Consider the following 25001-nt stretch of genomic DNA (forward strand, 5'->3'; position numbering starts at 1 on the left):
CTGAAAAGCAATCTGTTTTCTGCCTAACAATAGCACTAGAATTAACCATCCTTGAAGTCCCAGTGGCCTGGGTTCCACAGGGAACTACTTTCCTGGTCTCCCAAATATGGATAATGGAAGAAGTAAGTAGCAGTCTTGGGAAAACAAGTACACAAACCAGGAAAACAGAGAAGCAACCCCTGCTGCTCATGTGAACACATTAGAAGTCAGCTCCACTTCAGAGCAAAGATACAATCCAACTGAATATTAGAAAAATATGGTCTGGCCATTTAGATTTCAGAAGGATCCAAAACCAATTTAGACTCCAGTTGGTGGACAAAGTTCACATTCAGCAAAACAGCTCCAGCAGTTGCATCATACCCACTACAGGGCAATTCAGAAATACAGATGTCCAGCCATGTGCAAAACAATGCTTTCATTTTTTTCTCCTCTTTCCCACCACTGACCCTGAGAGCAGGCTGGAAAAGCTTAGCATCTGTTGCTACTAAGAATAGGCTGTGGAGATAATTATTTAAGAACTTGCAAGCATCAAGCTACCTTGCACAGTCAGGGGCTGTCAGAGAAGAGAGCTGTAACTGTGTTGGGGTTCACACAGCAAATGCCCCATGCTAGACAAGGTTACTTTTTAGTTTGCTCACTGGATACAACAGGTAGGAGTGTGACAAATAATCTACCTGTTGGGTCACTTTCAGGGGACCAAGGTTCAGGCTAGACAACATTCTAGGGACTGACACGGTACATGATGTGTAAGTTGGCATGGGACTCACACAGGAGAGATAAGAGGCAGGAAAATCATGCTCCCTCTAGCAAACAGTTAAACATCTCCAGACTTATACTCTCATGGAAACTTAGCCTGAATCCTTACTGTGGACAACATCTTCCAGATACTGCTGGGCATGTCAGAACCAGGGTGGCAATCTAAGACCCTAAGGCTAAGGGATGTCACTACATGTTTTGGAGGTGAGCCTGAGTTTCACTTTCCCTGACATACATAAACTTCACATAACACATCAGGACTTGCTTCAGAAACCTGGTCCTTCCAACTGTGCTTTTTATGTAGATAAACTTGCTCTATATTGGAGGAGCAAGTCATTTATAAAAATGGAGGGAATTAACATTTATATTGACCTTATAAAATCAACCTGCTAAGTATTTCGTAAATATCTATTATCGAGCTTCCCATAATTTCACCAATACAGCAACAGTGTGGCTCTGATCATGTCCTTCTCACAATATCAAGTTTTTAACAGGGGTGAAATCTTCTTTCCCATTGCCTCTACTACCTATAGTAAACTATCATTTGTTCAAAATTTTGGCTGTCCCTTTTCTCTAGGTCAATCCCCATACTACCTCTCCCTTGTGCATGAACAACAACAACAACAACAACAAATCAGGCATGGCCACTTGACTTGCTTTAGCCAGTGAACGTGATTTGGGGCAACAACCACATCTCATGGCTCTGCCATGGGATAAGCATGCTCAGGTGAGGGGGCCTGTTCCCTTGGCCTGGGTCCCAGAATGGAGATTTCATAAGCAAAGCTTAGCCAACGCACAAAGTTGAATGAATGAAAAATCTATGCATAAGAGAGAATTTTTTTATTGTATACAACTGAGACTGAGAGGAAAGCCCTAGAAAGTGACCTTGAAATTGTAAAATAGTGCTTTATTCCACAGAGTCCCACTGTACCACAGCACATCGTTACATGGATGTTCATATACAACAGGCCAAGTATGTCTTCTGAACATATTAGCTTTGAATAATAAATACTTGACATAAACATATTGGACTATTCTCCAGACCCAGCATTTCAAGATTCCCTTAAAAAAATAAATTAACTTTTCCAAAGACCACACTAAGCTTTCTTGCTGTTTCATGATTCATCAAGATAGGGGTTATGCAAGCTCACACAGGAAGAAACAATATGCAAGGACAAACCTTCTTTGTTATGGTTTGGATCTTGAATGTTGCCCAAAGGCTCATGTGTTGAATGAAGGTTTAGTCCCCAATGAAACAGTTTTCAGCAGTAGGACTCTAGGGAAGGCGAATGGATCATGAGGGCTATACCCTCATTAGTAAATGAATCTATAGATAGATTTATAACTTGATAGCATTTTCAGAAGGAGATGGGAACTGTAAGAGTTGGGACCACTAGAAATGTGCCCTAGAAGTATACATCTTGTCCCTGACATCTTCCTTGTTCTTTCTCTCTCTGCTTCCTGGCCCTCAGGAGCCAATGCTTTCTTCCACCACACCCTTCCACCATGATGTTCTGCCTTACCTCAAGCCCAAAGCAATGGAGCCAGCTGACCTTGGACTAAAAACTCTGAAACCATAAGCCAAAATAAATCTTTCCTTCTTTAAGTTGTTTTTCTCAGGTATTTTGTCACAGAGATGAAAAGCTGACTAACACATTCTCCTTCCAGAAAACATAAAACAGCTTCCTATTGCTGCTTGATGGCCAAACTACAATCTCAAAGGTCATCTTTCAGGAGGCAAATATCATCTCCCACAAGAAGACTTCCTTCACCTTTCTGGGCCAAGTGAAACAATTCTTCTTCTGGCTTCTCAGATGTCTCACTTGTGATCAACCACACAGAGTTGGCATTTTGGTTTGGTTGGTTTGGGCTGCCTGACTTCCTCACTAAGTTGTAGGCTCCCCAAGGACAGGATCTACGCTTCATGTGGCACCCAGGAGATTCAATCAATATTTCTTATACAGATGGATGAATCCCAGTGTAATTCTTGCCATTCAAAACTTTAGAATTAGAAAGCAAATTCTGCTCCAAAAGAAATGCTTTTTGACTGATAAGAGACATAGTTTTACAAATTCCCTGGCTTATGACCCCATTTCAACATTTAGGCAAGGGCACTTCCATTTCCTGTACTAGGCACAGCTGGACAGATCCAAAAATCCTTCCAAGTCTGACTTGGAAAGGTAGTTTGTCATTCTTGAAGGCTAAAGCATGGTCACCTATGAGTTTAGTGCCAGGTGTCCCTGGCTACGGAGTCCAGGGGGGCTATTACCATGCATTTCAGCAAGTACAAACTCCAACAGCTGCCGCAGCCCGCTGCTCAGCACAAGATGGGAGACCTACAGGGCTATTTTCACACAGCGCCAACTCCTTGCCAGAAAGGAAGGAGGTGAGTTGCCAAAAACTCAGGACTATTAAAAACCACCAAACAGACAAAAAAAACCATAATCTACATAAAGAACCTCTCAAACTATCTGCTGAAGAAAGAACTCGGCACAAGGAATGTCTGAGATTCCTGTGTGGTTTTACCTAGAATTGCAGTCACCAAGTTCCAGCCGGTGCATTACCAAGGCTGCTCATGTACTTACCACTTCTACCCTGGCCACCCTAAGTTCCACTCCTAACCTAATAGCCATGGTGGGCCTTTGGCGAAAACCACCGTTCTCCCCATCTTATTCAGAGAAAAAGAAGCCACAGACCTTAGAATGGCCTATGAGGTCCCACATGAATTGTCACTCATGATCTTTCTAATCTCATCTTTGAGGACACTTCTGATAATCTTAGAACAGGCCAGAAATAGCCTAGCAGTTCCCTCTGCCAAAAACGCTCTTCCCCACATAACTTTCTGATCTCCTTCAAGTCTGTTTAAATGCTGCCTTAACTCTTCTACAGCCTGCTTATTTAAAATCGTAATTCACTTCTCTATCCTAAACTTGTTCTACTCGTTCCCCCATAACATTCATCAAATGCTATCATTCTTATTTAACCTCTATTATTAATTTTCTTCCTTCTTCTATAGAACGTAAGCTCAACAGAGGCAAGGATTTTTACTGTTTTACTCACTGGTGGTATCATCCATGCCTATCAGCCATGGGTGCCTGATACAAGTAGACACACAATAAATATCACTGAATAAATTAGTATATCATAAGGATGTCCTCTTTTACCTGCCAAAGATCTCTGCATGCACTGGACATTTATTTTAGAACCCTATCTATATTTGTAAATAATGTAGAGAGATCTTTTGGTTGAAGATGTGTTGGAAAGTTATTTTTTCTCATATTTTAATAGCCACATAGGCTTTAAATGATGCAGACCACCTAGGAGAACTAGATATTTCATTAAATGGTAGGATGACAAAACACACACACACACTACCAAAATCATAAAATATTCATACTGCATGGTTGGATTCAAAATACTGGGTGGTTTAAAAATCACACCAGAATACCAGGAGGCCCAGGGTTGCACAAATCAAATACCAAGTCATTTATCATTAACTTTACTTATTAATAGCTTGGTCAGATTCCCACCTGCTCTAATACTTCTGCTTGAAGAAAACACCATTTGGAATGAGAAAACTGTAGTTCACTGAAACTGAGTTTGGCTGAGATAATAGAGTTTACATTCCATTGTTGGCTAGATCCTAACCCCATGGAATGTGTCAGAACGGGATTCTGGCGGTAAAGAGGATGGCAGTGCTTTGACCAGGGAATTATACATTAACTTATACATTATAGAGTATGTGTCACATATGCATTAAATATTCACTTCAAAAATCCCCTTGCCACTCCATGATTGCCTGGAGTTAAAGGCACTTGGGTGAAAGAATTCACTCCCATGCATAATCTCCAAACTGGGCATCTGCCACCGTCTCTCTCTACATGACCCTTTTTACTTCCTTGCATAGTCAGTGCCCTGCCCCCTCTGGGATGAACAGTGAGCAAGGGATCTGTGTGATACTATTAGCAACAGGACTACCTCAGTGCTTGGATGAACTTAGGAAAATGAAAAGCACCTAGCAAAAACTCCACTAGGGCTATAGATTCAGGGTCCCGTGCTTGCAGGGCCAGCTGATCAAACAGAGGCCTCACTGATCTGCATCCTCCCAGCAGGATGTCTACAAGTAAACAGGCCTGCATCTGCTGCCTCATACAGCTGCAAATATCCGCAAGGCCAGAAGCACCTGCACTGCCTGTTTGGACTATGCAAAGTCCCCAGCTCAGCCCACCCAGCTGTTCTCAGACTCTATGAGTCTGAGACAGGGCCAGGGAATCTGCTTTTAAGATGCCTTAGGAGATACAAATACAAGCCATGCTTTGAACAACAACATCTTTATATCTTAACTGAGTTACTTAAAAGCCTCTTATTCAGTAAGTACTTAAAAAGTGGAATTCACCTTCATGATTGTACATCCATTCATTCATGTAGAGACACAGTCTCTATTGCCTGTCCTCTGGATTCTTCTATCTTTTTAAAAAAAATATTTATTTATTTATTTATTAGTTGCAGTTGAGCACAATATCTTTTTTATTTTATTTGCTTTTTATGTTTAGGTGGTGCTGAGGATTGAACCCAGGGCATTGTACATGTGAGGCGAGCACTCTATGGCAGTGCCACAACCCCAGCCCTGGATTCCTCTATCTTATTAGGAAACTTTAGGCAGGTCATCCTAACCTCCACCAATATTATTGGGGGTAATGAATTTAGAAAGAGAAAAGAGATTATGCAACCACATGGTCTGTGAGGACGTGGACCATTTCATCTTCCCTATTGTTCTTATTTCAAGGCAATGGAGCCCCAGAGCCAACATCAGCATCAGTGTCTGACATGCAGTTATCAACCACACTTAGGTTACAGAGAGAGGAAAGAAAGAGGCGCCACAGGCTCCACAATGCCTCCAGCCACGCCCAGCATCTCCTTGGAATGGAGAGGCGGTCACACAAGGTGACAGGGATGGCCCTCGAGCTGCTTGGCATGGGCCCACTCCACTTAACGAGTGTTCAGAATCACACTCAGCATGGAGAAATTCACCCTGACCCTGGATGCTTGCCCCCTGGCATACGCTCACTTACATTTTTACTCAATTACTATTTCTAAGAACAGAGACAAAAAAAAAAAAAAAAAAAGAAAGAAAAGAAAAGAAAAGAAAAAGAAAGAAAGGAAAAAAGAAAGACACGACAAGACATGCAGAGACCCACTGTCTTGCATGGAAGGTCTGAGAAGGGTCAGCTGGGGGCTGGGAAAGTAGAAGAGCCTCCCACTTGTGGGAATCCACGTGGAGCTGAGCCCCATCTACCTGGCCACCCCCTTGGAGAAACGATTGGTCTTTTCAGAGCAGGTGGGCTTCCCCGTGTTTTTCCCCAAAGGAAAAGGGAAGTTTGAAACAAACAAGTGACAAAAAAAAAAAATAACCCCAAGGGCTGGGGTTGTGGCTCAGCGGTAGAGCGCTCCCCTGGGTTCGATCCTCAGCACCACATACAAAAATAAACAAGTAAATAAAGGTGTTAAAAAAAATAACCCCAAGTAAGAAGGAGACTCTAAGAAGAAAAGCCAACTGAAGAACCAAGGAAGACCTCTTTACTACCAGAGGGAGGGATGAAAAGGATATCAGTCCAAAGCAGGAGGGAAGAAAGGGACCTAATGAATGGGTGACAGCATCTAGATCTGTGACCAAGGACGACGCATTTAGCTCTCCAAACCCCAACTTCCTGAAGATTGGGGATTGCCCTCCTGGCCTTCCCTGTCCAACCAACATGCGGACAATCAGGATGAGGATTAGCAACATGGGGTGTCTCCAACCAATTTTTCCTAACTTCTTTCCCTTTCTCTTCCTTTCAACAAGCCAGTCAGTGGGTAGGGAAAAACTGGACATTCCACTTTTGGGTTTAAGGAGTGAAATAAAGTTCAAATTCAAATATAGTTTGTCTCACAAAAGGGAGTGTTAATTGCCTTTCTGTCTTGAGTTTGAATTTTCTTTCTTTCAAATTTTCTCTCTCCCTCCCTCCTTCCTTTTATATTCCCAGCCTTTTTAAACTTTTTATTTTTATTTTTTTAATTTGAGGCAAGTTCTCAATAGGTTGCTTGGGGCCTCTTTAAATTACTGGGGCTTCTAACTTCAATCCTCCTGCCTCAGCCTCCCTACCTCTTCCCAACCCATCGTAGGGACTAAAAACATGAACCACCCAACTGGTAAAAGGGGGCTTTAAAAGCATGCATTAAATCTTTCACTCTTCATTCATATAGCAGCCTCTAGCCACTCTGAGGCTTTCTGTAGTAAAATAAACATGTACTCTCAACAGAATCAGGGTGTTTTTGTTTTTGTTTTTTCTTTAATTTTTCCCCCTTTGAGGAAATCCCAGCATAGGCCACTGTAGATAAACTATATTGATTTCCAAGAAGCAAGATTAAGCACGGTAAATTACAGAATAGGATATCCAGGGAACCAGGCTTCTACCAGAAAAATAGAAACATTTCCTTTGTCTCTATCCAGGTCACCACCCTCCCACATTTACAATCAACATAATCAAAACCTTCTCAGGGCCTCAAATACAGGTGGTTAACTAATGCCAGGATTGTGAGTCTGTTTCTTGTTTTCCTAAGCAGGATTTGGGGACAACTCAGCCACTGAATTTATTGAATGCTAGGATCACTCAAGCTCTATTCTTAGGTCCAGACTCATTGCCCAGCATACAGAAGGCATTCAATAAATGCTGGTGGCAATACAATAATGTCCCAAATCAGAAAGAGGTAGAGACCTCTGGCTTTGGTGCTCCTTTTCCTAACCCATTGCACTGGCTCTAAGAAGCCTGCACTTTGTGTGAGGGTCAGGGATAAATAGTTCAAGCAAGCAGCAAGCTCAAGTCCAATTAGCTGAGGGTTGACCCCTGTCAGTCCATTTTCTCATGCAACTCAGACATGTCAATATGAAAGTCACAAATAATGGCATCAGCATAACTCTCCCTTAGGCCTCCTGCAAAAACCTCAAACGAGAGAAAAATCTCCTTTTTCCCCTTTAGTTCAGAACAAAAACATTAATTAAGCAACTACTATGTGTCGGGAATAGCAACACACACATAAACAAGATATGAAAAAACAACCTTCCTTTGACATTCAGGCTATACTGTTCAACTCTCCAGAGAAGCCTCCCTGGGGATCAGGAGATCAATATTTCCAATCCCTCTGTGTCCCTTGGAACACATATTTCATTACCCCCAAGTAATACTTTCACAAGCTACAGTCAAGTCATGGCACATCTTCCAAGCTGTTCATCAGCTCTTCTCATGTAAACTCTGACTAGGAAATGTCAGGCACCTTTGTGATAAACTCAGCTACAAGGCTGCATTTCAGAATCCTATTTAGCCTCTAATGTGCACCCCACAGGAGACAGAAACTAAAGACGGACTTGATATCACCACGTCAAACGAGGAATAAAGCAGACGAGTGTACTCACCAAGGTACCCACAGAGCACCTGGGACTGTCTGGCGCACAAGCTGCCCACTGAGCCAGAGGGTGTTGTAACAACTGGGCAGACAGCTAGGAGTTTTAAAAAGCACAGTCATTAGCTATTTTACTGAAGAGAGGGCCGACACAGAACTATACAAAGACTCAAAGTAGAAGAGGGACTCACTGAATGTTCTTATTGCCCCCACCCAGATATACAAGGTCCCTGCAACCCAGGGTCAGGAGGTCACACACAAAGATCTATAGAGGATTCTGGATTCTGGTCTCCCAGATCTCCTGGCCTCCCTTAACCAGCTATCAGACTCCTGGATTCTGTTTTCCCTTTAACACACTCTAACATTGAAATAACAATATACAATTTATAAACTAAAATAGTAAAATAAATACCTTGAGTTATACTAAAGATGAATAAGAGAGGTCTTGACCCTCTTTGACAAAAGACAGCCTACCCATTAAGAATAATACCTGGTGTTTCTTTGGCTGGCCTAGATTTTTAGAGTTCTTAAAACCACCTGTCATTATTTTTAACTGGCATATGAAAACTCTGACTTGAAATGAGTCAAAAGTACAAGGGCATATTGGTTGTAGCTGCTTAGCTACAGTTTCAAAAGCTGGAGCTCTTTGAAATGGATTAAACATTTCTCCCCTCAGAGTATGACATCCAGAAATTTTAAGCTTCACTTTCTTTAAAGTAAAAGCAATTGGATATTTCCCACCTTATTCTTAGAGACAAAACTACACCAAAAAAAAAAAAAAAAGTCTCAAATTGAAGAAAAGAAAAAAAAATTCTTGAGTGTTCAAAGGCTTTCCTGCCTATAGTAGGAGCTTTGGATGAGAAGATATGGGCTAAAATCCCCATTCTATCATTGATTTCCCATGAATCTTTGGACAAGCCCTGGAGTTTACCTCAACTTCAGTGCCTACAAGTTGAGGCAGACATAATGTTATCTCTGAGAGTTTTTATAAGATGGGAATGAGATGTTATATTTAAAAAAAGACTGGCAAATAAAAATGATTAAGGAATGCAATCATATTAGCTATGTAACTGAGCCCTCCTAGGCCTGGCATGATATAATTCTGTCCTGGCTCCTTGCATAGACAGAAACTATGCATCTTTTATATATGCAGGGCATATCTTCTGCAAGTAACACTGTCAATATTCAGACCTGAATTGAACCCTTCCCTGTATTGAACCCTTCTTTGGATAAAAAACAAAGGCTTCACTGAATCCTTTTTTTTTCCCCAGATCTGTGCCTTTTATCACTCAATTTTAACATGGATAGTGTCAGCCTTTCCCATACTCTGCAACTTACCATCTCCAACATTCAGCCTCCTACAAAGACCCCAGTGACACTTTTTCACACATACATGGATTATGGGGTCCAGCCAACACACTCTTTCATTGAGATGGGGGTTTTCTGTGGCCAGTGTGGCATGGAAATGAAGGCCTAGCATCTGGGCTGCTAGAAACACATTCTGCTACCCTGATGCCACCATATGCTGCTTCCAGCTGACATCTGTTCCCATATGTTCCTACCAAGAAGCAACCATGCTGTTTATTTTTAGTGCTTTCTCCATAGCCTGATAGGGAGAATATTCCCTCAAATAACCAGTCAGCAAAGACAGGAAGCTACACTGGGTATAAACTGTTTGTCACAAGATTACCAATCAAAGATTTCTCATTCAAAGTTGGTCTTTAAAAAGAGATGCTGAAAATTATCCTAAATAAAAATCCAAAAGAAAATAACCAAAGGAAGGTAGAAGATGCAAAGTGAGTCGCTTGGTTAGTAATACTTTTTCTCCAAACTATGGCCCTATGCATTTCTTGGGGGGATTTCAATCCTTTTCCTGGGAAACAGCACCTTCTTCAGGCCACTGGATGTCGTGGTACAGAAGAGGGACAGTTCTATCCATGGGATTCAGATCCCTGACACTGTCCTGGGTCACCCAGGTCACAGGTAGGAACAAGGTGACGTGACTATTGTCATTTACAATTTCCAGCATGCCCGACTTAAATATGCACCTTTGGTTTACTTTCATTCTGCTATGAAGTTGCAGTCTTAAAATTATTTCTTTCCTTTCTTTTTTTCTGTTTTATTTTCAAGCAGAGCCTTAGCAATTAAGATCATGAATTGGGGCTGGGTTGTAGCTCAGTGGTAGAGTGCTTGCCTTGCATGTGAGGCACTGGGTTCAAGCCTCAGCATTGCATAAAAATAAATAAATAAAATAAAGATACTATGTCCATCCACAACTAAAAAAATATTTTTAAAAAAGATCATGAATTGGATGAAGACATAAAGATGCAAATAGTGACTACTCAGGCCTCAGAAAGCAGTCCTTAGTTTTTAAGTTATCAATTTTCAGTCATCTACATGACTGAAGCAGTATTGGGATATGGATTTTTTTTTTTAAGATCAGTGAAGCTCTAGATATATGCGAAATGGTTTGTAAAACGTGAAACACTATAAACATCTGAGACATTTATAGTCTTAGAGACAGTGCTTTTTAGAAGACTCTGGGCACTCATAATTAATAAATGGGCAACTATGGGTTATACAAGTTATAAAATAGAAGGAGTCCCAGAATTAAAATTTGGTATAGGTGATTTACGAAATAACTAAATGATTCTGATATGAACTATAAGTGTTGGCGTTCAGTTTTGCCTGTGACAACACAGCTCAGAAATAAAACAACAAAACAACAATGTTTCTAGAGTGTGTTTCGAATCATTTGAGAGAGAATCACCTGGCCTGCTTGTCAAGATGCAGGTTGTTGGAGCTTAACTTCAAACTATTGAATAATAATTTGGAAATGGAGTGGGAGACAAAGGCTTAGGAGTTTACATTTATAATAAGCACCATGCTTGATTTTTTTGCATGGTACATTTGAGAACCACTCGTCCAGGTCTTTGTGACTTATAGGTTAGAAAGGCCATTTACAAAACATCATTTGATCTCAAAGCAATCCATCTAGGTGGATCAAGGAAAAAGTGTCTCCTCATAAGGTTTATATATGTTCTGAGTAAAAAACAGTTTTATATAATGTGAAAATGTCTATAAGCTAGAAATAAAGCCATTCTTGCTGTAATATCTTAAGCGGAATTAAAAATGCTTCAATGCAGTCAGTGGAAGTGGTGCATTCCTGTAATCCCAGCTACTCAAGAGACTGAGGCAGGACTATCACAAGTTCAAGGCCAGCCTCAGCAATTTAGTGAGATCCTGTCTCAGAATTAAAAATTTCCTTAAAATGCTTCAATCCCATTAAAAGTGCTTCAATAAACTTTATGTCAAATTAGCTCCTGCTCCAGTTCTCCCAACCCCTCCAACAACAGAATGCATCTCTTGTAATTTTAACAATTCTAAACATGGATGCTATCTTTCCTCCTGACACTAAACTCTTTTTAGAGAATTTCCAGCAAGTATTACTGAGAAAGGGAAAAATGTTCCAAATATACAATGATTTGAGGTCAGCTTGGTTTGAGACCCTATTTTAGAATAAGAATTAATGACATTTGACATGACTCTACGTGCATAGTTTCATTATTGATGGTGATATTTTCTGACAGTGGAATTCTGAAATGTACCTCTCTCCAAGACAAATGAGCACCAGTCACCTCATTCCATGGAGAAAGAAACTCAAGTCTAGTCGGTAAAATAGTGGTAAGTCAGACCTTAGTTCATGGCTATGGCCCACACATTTAACAACTGAAGGTTTAATACTAAAGAGGACCAAATGAGTGACAAAATTACTTTTCAAATAGGTAAGATTTAAAAAAAAAAAAATGCCTCAAGGTGTCTCAGATCTAAAACAGGGTGTAGACAGTGCCAGCAACCTATGGTGATGGAGTTTGATGGACAGGCATAAAGGGGTGAGGGACTGCTGCTTCAGCACCTTAAAGGATGGCTATAATTCAGCTCTGGTTCTGCCCTCCCTGCCACTTGCAGGTAAAAGTTGGGAGCTCAGAAGCACTCCTTTCTTCATCCTTCCCAAATTTCAGAGCCAAAAGTACCAAGGGATGATTCACCTGGATGTGGAAAGATTTGCCCAAAAAGTCCTGAAAGAGAGACATCCAAGGGGACAATTCCTTCACTAAATCATCCATCCTCTGCAAAGAAATGAAATGTCCTCTGTCTATGATTGTTTTTTCCACCTTCTAAAGTAGAATCAAGCTGGATGCAGTGGTGCATGCCTGTAATCCCATTGGCTCAGGAGGCTGCGGCAGGAGGATCACAAGTTTAATGCCAGCCTTAGCAACTTAGCTAGGTCCTAAGCAACTTAGCAAGACCATGTCTCAAAATAAAAAGTAAAAGAAAGGGATGGGATGTTGCTCAGTGGTTAAATGCTTTTGGTATAATAATAATAATAATAATAATAATAATAATAAAGTAAAATCAGAATAAGCCATTGACCTTTCTTTCTTTTGGGCTTTATGAGCCGGCAGCTTAATTATAAGAGTTCATTATAAAACAAGTAAAAATGACTCCAGTGAGATTGCCATGAAGATGTCAAAGCAGAAGTGAAAATGTGATTAAGTCAACAGAAAGAAACAAATGACCATATGAGAAAGAATCCCCCCAGTGGAAGGAATGACAAAGTTACAGCTACAAAGGTGTAGACAGAATCATCTCTGATAAACTTGTTCTAAGAAGGATTGAAATAACCAATACTGAAACGAATCCAAAATTTAAAAATTAAATGATACTTTCCAGAATATTCCCATTTATATTCTGGCAACAGGAAATATTTCAGTACTCATAAAATACACTACAAAATTACAATGATCTTTTTTTCAGATAAATTTTTGCAAAGGTCAGTGGACCCTGTGGTCATTTCAGTGTCCTTCTTACAACCAAACTCTGCATTCTTGTTCACAAGATGAGGTAACAAAGATGGCTAGAATAGCCTAAAGTCAGGAATGAGTGATTATCTGTGAACTAATTTGCCAAGACAGATGTGGTATTCGTCAGGGTGGTAACAGGGAAAGCCAGATGGCCAAAGCCAAGGTTGAAGTCCCAGCATCTTTCATTTGCTTTCATGAAACCAGAAAGATGCTGTAGTATTTCCTGAAACAAACAACAACTCCAAAAAAGCAACTCCTTTTCTCAAATAGCTGCTCCATGATTTTTCTTTCAAAAACACAGTGTCTCTTCTTTGGGAACAACTTGCTCCCCCATTACCAACACACAAGGACCCAGGAAGTCCTAAGGCAACAAGGACCCTCTCCCAGGGAACAGAGATGTGTGGAACATGCTCGTGTGAAAGAAAACAGCTGCCTGTGGAGGCTTGGAAATAATGTGTTCAAACTATTTTCAGAAAGTTTGGGCTTCACAACATCCAAAAAGCATTTTCCATTTGCCTTCTGTTTCTCAGTCGCTGTGGGTAAAGGAACATCTAAGCCAAACATTTCTTACTTATCAGGCATAACAAATCCAAGTGCTCATTTTTGAGAGAACAGAGGAAGGGATGGTCCCAGTCCACAGAGGTTCTCTTTCTCAGCACCATAAGGCTTTCCCTTCTTGTAAGAGACACAAAATCCAAGCAATTCAATTCCTGTCAGACAGCAATGCTTTCTCACATCAGTGAAGTGGTGTTCCTGGGTAGCCCCGGCAAAGCCAGAAGCTAACTCAGTTCTCAGTGAACACCTTGCACTGCCAACAATGCTCTGAGGTTTTAGGGTGGTTTTGCTCTCTGATACCAGCACCCAGGTTTTTCATTTCTCCTGAACAGTCCCTTCACTTTCCTTCATGCAGCTTCCTCTTTGAGACCTCTTCTCCTAATGTCTCACTCCATTGCTAAGGCCCTTTTCACCTGACAGCTCAGAAACTGCTGTGGCTAATGCTAGGTAATGAAGGTGAAATGAGGTCTATCCAAGTCTAGCCACAGCTGCCAAACCAGGCTCAGTCTTGGCTCCAAATGTCCTGGCTTCTTCCTCCACAGAGACTCTCGCCAAAGGAAGAAGGAAGAAAAGGAACCTGTGAGGAGGGGTGGGACTGGAAGGGCCAGGAGCAGCTGCATTAGGTGCTTCCTCACACGCCTCCTCACCAAGACTTTATAACGGCCATCTTCACCCAGTGAAGTAACGGAGGCCAGGTCAAGTGAAGGGGCTCCAACCCCAGCTACTGTGCCAACAAAGGCAGAGCCCAGATCTTAACTCTGCAGGAAGCAACTTGAATGTCAATGAGACAGCTCTGATAACTCTCAAGAAGAGAGCCAATCTGTAACCCAAAAAGGACCACTTTTTAACAATTGTGACTATGGTAGGACTTTTTTTTTTTTTTTTTTTTTGGTACTGAAGATTGAACCCAGGGCCATGCACATGCTAAGCAGGCACTCTAACATGGAACTATATCTCCAGCCTTTTAAAAACTTTTATTTGAGACAGGGTCTCACTAAATTGTCCAGGCTGACCTCCAATCTGTGATCGTTCTGCCTCAGCCTCCTGAATAGCTAAGATCACAGGTGTGCACCACCACACCCATCCTAGAGTAGGACTTCTTGGCTTGGATGTTTCCCTTTTAACCTCTGAGATTCCTTTGGTGCAATTCCCTTGTTTGTTCTTCTTCCTTCTTTACTTATTGGATCTGTCCAGCTTCGAAGCCCATGCTCATGTATGGCACCATCCTGCTTTCCCAAACACAATTCTCTGAAAGAGACTAGAGGAATGTCCTATCAATCAAATCTATCAAAAATTTATGGGGGGAAAAAAGTTACAGGGAAAGATCAAAACCAGGGACTTGATAAATCTCCAATTTGGGGATCAATCAAATACAGAGATAAAAGCTGAATATGTTAGAGGCAAGGAAAACAGAGCCAAACTTGTGTAAATTCAATTCTTGCTAGAAGAGTCACCATTCTCTCCCAGATGCACTGCATTATTTTTCAAGAGGTCAAGAAAAGTCATGCTCTCCGTTTTCTGGGTTCTGTATTAGGGCTTCTAGTCTGTATTATGGTTTCTTCTCTCTGTGGTGACCAAAAGCCTTACTTCTATAACACATCACTGCTAGAAATAGAAATATCCATGTCCTCAGATATTAAAGGGAAAAAAAATCAGTGCTAACCTCAAAGGGATGCTTGTGAAGATGAAGAAACTAGAACATACACATAAAGTATTTAAATCTCTGCAGAGGACATATCAATAAAGGTTAGCTTTCACCATTATCATCACCATCATTTTCTTTATGGTCTAAAAAAACGGGCAACAGGAAATGTAAGGTCACGAGAAGCCCTAGGCTGCCTCTTGGCCCGTGATACCCGTTAAATATATCTTCCCTGAAATTGAAGGTGAGCAGATTTCAGTTCCATGTCACCTGGTCCAGACCCTTTGAACTCAGACCCTCTGGTGGTTCAATCTTAGTGCTCATTCATCTGTTAAATATTTATTGAACAAAGACACTATGCGAGGTTCTGTAAGAGTGCAGAGAAGTTAGACGCTCAGTTCCTATTCCGAGAACATTTACAAACCAATAAAGAAGACAGCCCAGAGCACAGTGAGAAATTATGAAGAACAAAAGAGGCAGAGATAGAGATAAAACTTAAGATAGTGATGGTGCAGTGTGAGAGCCAATTCAGCAAGACTAGGAAACCAAAGAAGGCCTCTTAAGGAGGTGGCATCTTACTAAAGCTAGAAGGGCTTTTATAATAAGTGATAAAAGACAGATCTCACCTGGGCACAGTGGCACTCACCTATAATCCCAGTTACTTGGGAAGTCAAGGCAGGAGGATCCCAAGTTCAAGGTCAGCCTTTGTGAGACCCTGACCTTAAATACATACATACATACATACATACATACATGCATACATAAGGGCTGGGATGTCATCAGTGGTAGAGCACCCCTGAGTTCAATTCCCAGTGATGCAAAATAATAAGAAGAAATACTCTCAGGGGAAGAAATAGCACCAACAATGGCTCAGGAGCATAAAAATAAATGGCCCATTTGTGTAAACCAAAGAAGGTGATATAGTGGGAATGTAATTTTCATGTCAGACTTTAGTAAGAGAAGGGGCTGAGCAAAGGTGGGACTAGACCTTGAAGGGTCTTGGATGTCATCTAAGAAAGCAGAACCAAAGAAGCCTAAACTCTCAAGGCCTTCTCATATAGTAGATTACCAGCCCTTGCCATTCTATGTGTCCTGACCATAAATGGCAAAGGTCTCCTAAAGAACCAGGAAACTAGAGTGAACAAGGAAACTAGATTCACTGATTGGAACTTACAAAGAAAAAAGGGAATGGAAGTCTGAAGTGGAAGTGGTTCCCAGGCACCATTTTTTAAAATCACATTTTAATATCTCTAAAGTCCAGACTTTCTTTTATCATCAGTGCCACCTTAGCATTAACTAGAGTGATACTTCTTTCTCAGTGGCACATAAAATAACAGTGCATCTTAAAGTCAATGGTGTTTGCCATTCAGTGAATAAAAGCTGCCCTGCATAGCCCTGCTACATGTCCATCGCAGCTGTGCCAGGTGCTTCCTGGTAAACATCATCTCAATCCTCTGCACCTCCAGGAAGCAGGTGGTACAGTGAAGAAACTATGACCCTCTAAAATGAAGGGGCTTCTGTCTCCCAGAGACTCAGCCAAGTGTGGAACAGGGACATGATGTATAAGCAGTAGACTTCCATACACATCATAGTAAAGGGCAAGAAGACAAATCACAGGTTGGGAGGAAGAGCCCTGTGCTGAGTTAAGGCCACCCAGCCAATCCAGGCAGCAAGGTGTTGGAGAAGTGCAGTCAAACATCCATTTCTGGAGATCAGACATCAGAAAAGAAACAAAATGAATGAGGAACAGAAGTAGCTAGTGGTTGGAGCCTGATGCAGATTTCATGTAAACAAATGACAGAAGCAAGCCTTTCAGTCTAAACAAGCCCATCAAAGAATCCCTAATGTATTATCGAACTTAAGGTAAAATACTTGGAGAACATTGAATTCCTAGGTTAAAAACCATTTTTGTTTAAAGGACACTCAAAAAAACCAAAAGCACACCATGTGCTTTTAAAATGACAATGGAAATATTTGTTTATCTCAGCCAGGGCCATGTTTCATCAAGCTGTTCAGAATCTGCAAAATGGAATACACCCTAAAGCAGAAGGGCTTCGGAAGCAGGGAAAGCACATCTGGCAGATCCAAGGGATCTCTGCAGGATCCCCTGAGGACCGGAAATTCTCCATCAAGAGAGCAGCAAGGGCTATCTTCAGCACATTCTCCTGGTTGCAGTTCACCTTACTCCTGAACCTCCAAAGAAGGGTAGGTGTGGCAGTGGGGAAGAAGTCAGGCCGGAGTCGCACCCAAGTGGTGACCTGCACACCTCTCCCAGAGGTAGGCTCCTCCACTCTATCTTCCGGAACCTTCTAAAATTGCAGCCTGAAGTGTGTTGTAATCTCTGGGCAAAGGCCTAGGAGTCAATGAACTCCTCAGTTCTAACCCAGATTTGATGTGGGTTCAACAGTGAGTCATTAGCCTTTTTCTCACATTCCCATTTCCTCTAGGAAAAATGATCTGTCATTCTTTCATATCTTTATATGGAAGATGCTGTGACTAGGTTACATCATCGTCTTTTCACCAGGGAGAAACTGTAATTCAAAAAGTGCAGCTCCTTAGGTAGTCCACAGGGGTCGCTGTGGAGACAGAGAGGACCCCAGGGTTCCTTCTAAGAGATAAGTGGTCCTGGGACACCCCTCAAGCTTCTCTGAAGACAGCCTCTATCCAGCAGGGTCTCCTCAGGAGAAGCATAAGGCCGGCTGGCCTATGTTGGCAACAAAGACTATCTGTTTCAGTTAAAAACTGAGGACTTTTTTTTTTTTTCTAGTCTGAAAAGTAAAAAAGAGGAAATCCTGAAAGAGGAGAATGTGGCCTAACTTAAATGTAACCACAATTAGGTACCAGAGTTAGTACAAGCAATGATGCAATAAGAGAGAAGGAATTAAAGTTTGGTCTGTTGCACATAAATAAATCTTTCTGGAAGTCAAAGAGTTCATGTCTGTTCTTTGATCTCCTCTCTCTCTCTCTCTCTCTCTCTCTCTCTCTCTCTCTCTCTCTCTCACCCCTACATACAAACACAATGAGAAAACCTTAAAAAAAATAAAACAAAAATACTACATAAACCAAATATGCTACTGTATTCCAGAAATTGCTAACATTTTCCTTCATTGGGCAATTGGCCAACAGACCAGCCATTTGTATAGAGAGAGACATATTCATGAAGAGAAAACTAAGTCATATTCCCCCAAACCAGTGTCATTGGTATTCATTTTATATTCCAAAATTTCACTAGGAAAATAAAAAAGCAGATTGCTTAGTATTAAATGTTTAGCATTTGTGTGAAACAATTACAAAGGTAACCTCATTGTGATTTTTTTTAAGCTGAATATTTTAGTTTATCTAAATTAGTATGATAGAATAAACAAAAATGATTATTTTCTCCAGTTCCCTAGTTTGGCGATTCCACTCTTCATTAACACAAAACAGCTTATTTTACTTGAAAGGAAAATCCAAGGTAATTCCTCACTTCTTTTTTTGCTGTGTTCTGACTAACATCATACTGTTGCTGAGTGAGGCAGCTCATGGAAGGGTCAACTCCATTTCTTAACTAAATAAAAGGAAAAGGTCGATGTCCCAAATGTAGGTGATGTTAAGATCACAATATTCAAGTATACACCATACAAAATGGTCTAATTAATATTCTATTTAATTAGATAACTTTCTGATTGTCATATTCAATGCTTTCATTTTAATATTATTTGGTCACAAAGATCTTTTACTTTTGTTATTACTTCTAAAATGGTACTACTAACAGAATTCAGTAGGCCAAGATAAATACCAGGGTTTCAGAGCTCCTAACCATGGGCAATACTGAAATTTGGGGCCAGATAATTCTTGATATATGGAGGAAGGGGGAGCAGTCCTGTGCTTTATAGGAAGGTTAGAAACATCCTTGGCTTCTACCCAATGAATACCAGGAGTACTACTCCACCCCTAGTCATGACAACCAAAAAATGTCTTCAGACATTGCCAACTGTCCCTGCAGAGATGGTGGGGGTGGGAAGGTAAGGGTTTCCATAGTTGGAACATTACCTGATTTGTTACAATGAAAATAGGAGAGAAAGAAACTGAAAACCTGTCTCGTCCTTTCTTTTATTCTTTCTGAATGTCCAAGCCTCTACAGATGCTACTTTGATTCAACAGTCACTCTCTAAATTTCTAAAACCTTGTGCAGTGTCTTTTGAATGGACTTCAAATGGATTGTCAAACTATTCAAAGTTCACTTAATTCCCACTGGGCAAACCATCAGTAAACCTTAGCCTAACTCCACTTTGAGTCTTAAACTAACAGCATGTGAAAAGATCAATATGAATAAATTCAAAACTAATCAGACCCCTTCTTTAAATGTTGACACAGTATTATTTATATCCCATAAATACATTCTTGACTAAAATTCATACTAGGAGCTTGGCACCTGACCAGTTCTATTCATATTTACTGTATTTATATAGTACACTTAGCCAAGGATAATATTTAAGACAAAATATGCCTGAGGGCATATACAATATCTCTTATATTTTTACTTTTAAATCTCCACATTGCTAAAAATATTTAGTCTGAACTTCATAAAATGTCCCACAAAGGGCTATCAGCAATCTGTAGTGATATATAGCTCATTGAGTATAATTAGAGCATATTTGTAATACTTGAGCTGAAGTCACTCCCTGAACACTAATAAGTCGGTGGTAAAAAAATGAACCAGTGATCTTTCCCATGCCTTCATCTCTGAGACTTGTGACCCTCACCGGATCCACTGCAAGAAATGACAGGCGCACACCCTCCCTGCAGCAATTCAGTGACGGGCGAGTTAAAAGCTAGGCAGAAAAGTCTTCAAGAAGGAAAGTTGGTATAAAAGCCAACGCTGTACTTTTAACTTGCTTTTAAAAAATATGGTGGAGTAATTTTTTTTTCTTTTCTTCCTTTTTTTTTTTTTTTTGGAAGAGTTCACTGTATTCCAGAATAACTAGAAAGTGCTGGAAAATCAGTTAACCTACTTTCTATAAAATGATCCACAGTTCTTGCACAGTAGTATCAACTCTGCTATTAATATGGTTTTCTGCTCCTAAACTTCCATACAGTCCACAGGCTTCTTACAGCCTGTATTTGTTTATTGAACACAGATAGTCTATTTTTTATCCTGATCTCATCAGAGGTTTTAATTTGTCTGGAAGCTGAGGGCAGAAATGGAAAGGAGAACCCACACACTGGTCTTAGATGCCATATTCTGAAATCCTCCTAATAATCCAGGAATTTTTCCAATCTGTTGATGACCATGATCCTGGATTGGACTGTCTCAGCTCATCTTCATCTCTCAGACTTAAGAATGCTTGAGAGAACTCAGAATGAAAGCCTTCTTGGATAACTTGCTCTTTCCACATCCATAGAATGGTGAGATCAGACCTCTCAGTGTTGTAACACATGGCAGTTCATTTGAGCTTTTGCATGTACACACTGAAGGATGAGTTATCCAGGTCCCACATAACATTTGCTTGTCTCCCCAAATACCAGTAGAACCAGTGCATGTGCTAGAGAGAGCAAACTGACTCAACTCTTTGTTCAGTCTCAATAGTTTTGGACTAAGCACAATGAACTTTCTTTCCTAATATCTCCTTGGCTCCATCCCAGATAGAGAGTTTTGCTTCCCAAGGGGAATAACCAGGGTGGAGTGTATTTTGTCATTGATGTTGTGGACAGTGCCATAATTATGATAATAAAATTATCCTGCTTGCCAGGATTCCCTGTATCTCTTTCTGCCATTGAATAACAAGAGAAGACAACTGCAGCAAAAGAAAGGTGTCCAGAAAGACTGGGGTTAGACATATGGGCAGACATTCCAAAGCCATTAATACAAGACATGGCAAGTCACATCGCTGAGACTTGTCAAAATAAAAATAAATATTAAAAAATAAAAGCACCACCCAATAATTAGAATTTCGGTGATAAAATTACCAAGATGGCTGTATTATCTATTTAGGCAAGACCCGGAGACTTCCCAAAGGCAGCCAGCAAGTATATAGGGCATGGAAAGGGGAGGAGAGAAATGGGCAACCAATGAAAAGTTTATGACTTAGGATTTGGAATACTCAAATGCTGAAGTGTATTTCACTTTTTTCTTCTAGTTCTTCCTGGTATTTAACCCTTTCAGGTATCACTGGCTGCTGCTGCTGCTGCTGCTGTTGCTCTTTCTTTAAAGAAATCTGAGATAATTCTATACTACTCTCCTCCCCAAAGAACTCCACAATAAATCATTTCACTCTCAGTGCTACTGTGTGCCAGCCAGTTTTGAGGACACTGCTTTCAGGGAAGCCTAATAATAATAATAAACATTATTATTATTTTAAAATTAGCTGTCTTTTCTTTGATTTAGGAATGCACCAAAGGCACTGCAGAAAACTTATGAAAGGGCAGGAGTACAGAGCTCAAGGTTTAAAATGATCAAGGATAGACCCGTAAGAAAAATGACCTGCTACCTAGCGATTTTAAGAAAGCACGTTTGGTGACTTCTGAAAAAACAAAGTGAAGTAAAACCTTCTTAAAAAACGTCAGAAACGAAGTTGTTCTTTCTAAGACTCCAGGTGAAGTCAAAAGGGGACGTGATTACAAGGGTTTGCCTAGGGGGAAAGTAAACACCTAGCGCTTGATACCTCAAGTACTGAAGGGTTTTTCGAGGAGTCTCCAAATCGGGTTTTGTTTTGGCGATGCTGACATTTTTAGGGGAGTGAGAGACAATAGAGGTGGCTCCAGGGAACCAGCTGATAGGTCGGCTCGGAAAGGGGGCGCCTTCCGGAGAGGCTAGTTTGGAGCCACTTTTTTAACCCTTCGTGCTCCAGTTTGGCGCGCCCCACGCCAATGGGGCAAAGAAAACAAGCTACTAAGATTCTCTGAATTTAACTCCTGCTCCGGGGAACGCCAACAGTTTGACAGAAGAAGGTTGCTTCCTAACTGGTGGCCGAGTTGAGGATGTCAGGGAAGAGCAAAGGAGAATAACTCCTTAAAAAGGACCGAGGCATTGGGGGAAGGGAGAGGTGGAGAAAAAACACGGCAGACAGTGAACGTTTTAAAGCCTGAGGGTCTCCAGCACACGACTGGATGGGAGGTGAATGGGACGAAGGACAGAACCGGAAAAGAGCAACCCGGACCCAGAGAGGGAAGGGCGATTCCCAGAGCTGCTGCGGTTCTGAGAGCTCCAGGCCAGCGTTAAGCCTTGGGGAAGCGAAAAACAGTACTTACTTTCGGAGGGGAAGAAGGACGGCATGTCTATTTTGTAAACCTCCTTGGCGTAGTACTCCTCGTCGCTTCTCTCGCGCTCGCAGGCGGCCGCCCTTCGGCTCGCTTTCTCCTGGAGCAAGTCCCTAGTGCTGTTGTAGATGGAAATCACCTCCGGGGGGACCTCCTCGGGCTCAGGGTAGTCTTCAGGAGGGCTGGTGAGCTTCAGCTTGCTCAGGATCTGCCCGCGGATCGCCTCGATCCTCTTGCGCATGAACTGGTCCATATCGAGTGTGCTGCAGGTAGACAGGCTGAGCGCGACCGTGACCAGATGCAGGATCAGAAAAGCGCTCAGCAGACAGTAGTGCATTTTTTTTTTTTTTTTAAAAAAAGGTGGAAAAAAGTGTTTTGTTCTGTTTTTAGGTTAAAAAAAGAAGAAGGAAAAAAAAAAAAAAAGAAATAGAAGCCAATAATTCTCAAAGCATAGATTGGGTAGAATTGTTTGTTTGTTTTTAATACGAAACTTTTGCAAACAATCGAGTCAATGCTGAGTAGAAAAAATGTATCTTGCCTGAATTCCTTTAAAAAAAGAAAATGCAAGTTGTTCCCAAAGTGGAAATATTAATATGGGATGGGCAATGGAACCCTGACTTTACGGAGTAAGAAAAAGTTTTCTTGGAGCGACGAGATGAGGGGGAAAAAAAGAGTCGAGTGGCTATTAAGCAGAAATAAATTTAAGAGGAGGAAATGGAGTTCAGTGTGTCAGTCTCGGGTGCCGAGTGGCGGATCTGAACTCGGCTCCTCCAGCCAAAAGGGAAGAGATGAAAAGGTCCCGGGGCTGGCAGCTGGCGAACTGACGGGAGGGGCGTCGGGAGCGTTGTGAGCGGGCCGCCGATGCTGACCCGGGCTGTAATTAATATATTTAAAGAAGCAGAGATTCGGCCGTGCCTTCCACTGCGGCGCTGAGAGCAAGAGCAGCAGCAGCTCCGGAGCAGAGGAGCGCACGTGTGTGTGTGTGTGTGTGTGTGTGTCCGCGCGGGCGCGTGTGCGTGCACGCGCTGCGGGCGAGCCTGGAGCGCCGCGGGGAGGCAGATGCGCTTCGCACCGCGCGTTGGGGACTCGCTCCGGTGCCGCAGGGCCAGCAGAGGCTGCCGAGGCCGCAAATTAGTGCTCCCGGAGCGGCGCGCTGTGGCCTACACCCGGGCCCTCGCGCGCCGACCCGCTCGGTTACTCCACGTTGCTGCTGCTGCTGCCGCGCCGCCGCCGCCGCCTGCAAACGCGTCCAGCCTCCAGCTCCCTCCTTCTGCTCCTCCTTCTCCTCTCGCTCCAAAGGCCAACCCGGCAACTGACGATCAACCGCCCCGGTCGCTTTCACCCGCTACGGACTGCAACAGCAGCCCCAGGGACGCGCTGGCTGCGGAGCTTTATTCCTAAGGGAGTTGCGTAGGGGTTCCCTGGGACTCCCACCCTTCCCCAACTGCTCCTGGCTTCTATCCCGCTTGGACTTTCTGTCTACGGTTAGATAGGCACTTGCCGCCCTGAAATACACTTTCTTTCTTTTTCCTCCTTTCTTAAGCCGGCCAGCACCTCACTTTATCCCAGAATGGCTCCCTAGACCGTTATACTAATGTTCTCCATCCCTCTCTCATGCTTCTTTCATTTGAGCCCTTGCTCTGCTCCCTGGCTCGCTCTCTCGCCTCCAGTCCTCTCTCTCTCTGGTCGGGAGCTTCTGGAGCTCCGCTCGGGGCGAACCTTCTGCTGCCAGCAGATAACATCACGATCTTGCCGGGAGGAGAGATTTATAAGTTCTCTCCGAACCACGTGTTTGCCTTCAACAAAGTGACGTGCTAGGATTACAGTCAGAAGTCCTCTCGTTACTTAGACCACGAGCTCTCCCGAACTGTGAGGGGGGTGTGGAAATGAGGACGGTTGTTGGGAAGGGAGGGAGAGAGTGGAGCGTGCGCCTTGACAACAGTGATTTAACGGTTATTTACTGTCTATAGGCATTTTGGCTGTGTCTATTGAAGGACGTCTATCAAGCATTCCGTTTTTACTTAGTGTGGTTCATTCGCAGCCTCCTAGATTGAATAGCTGGCTCTGGAATTAAGTTTTCTCTTCTGTATTCTGTGCACGCGTGTACACACACACACACACACACACACGGAAGCAACAGTGCACTGAAGGCTAGGCTAGCCCTGAAAACATGCCTTCCAGTCTGATTCTTGACCTATCCTTAATTTTATGGATTCCATAACTGGCTGTTATTCTGAAGCCTTTTAAAAAATTATTAGATTGTTGTTTACAACCTAATCCTCCGTTTGATTGTGAGATGGTTGGAAAACAGAGATTCATCTTTTTTTTTTTTACCTAAAGGATGTTATGTTTGTTTCACTGTTTTGAAGGCATGGATATCATCTTCTTAATTTGCTGCCTAGACCATTTCTTGTATGGCTTTCTCTTCTTCCTAGACTAGACATTATCAACCAACTTCATTCTTTCCACGGTTTATATCCAGGAAACTGGAATTTTAAGCGTTTGAT

The 25001-nt window shown here is 42.0% G+C and overlaps 1 protein-coding gene across 1 annotated transcript in view; it reads right to left on the reverse strand.

Moving 5' to 3' along the window:
* The window catches only part of Tgfb2 (transforming growth factor beta 2), an 82887-nt gene extending 59315 nt beyond the window's left edge, over positions 1–23572 (reverse strand). Inside the window, exon 1 of the mRNA XM_027934819.2 lies at positions 22486–23572. Within this exon, the coding sequence (XP_027790620.1) occupies positions 22486–22831 (346 nt within the window). The 5' untranslated portion in view covers positions 22832–23572. The remainder of the gene's footprint in view (positions 1–22485) is intronic.
* Positions 23573–25001: the final 1429 nt, after the last annotated feature.

This window comes from Marmota flaviventris, chromosome 12 (genome assembly GCF_047511675.1).
Source record: "Marmota flaviventris isolate mMarFla1 chromosome 12, mMarFla1.hap1, whole genome shotgun sequence".
Lineage (NCBI taxonomy): Eukaryota > Metazoa > Chordata > Mammalia > Rodentia > Sciuridae > Marmota > Marmota flaviventris.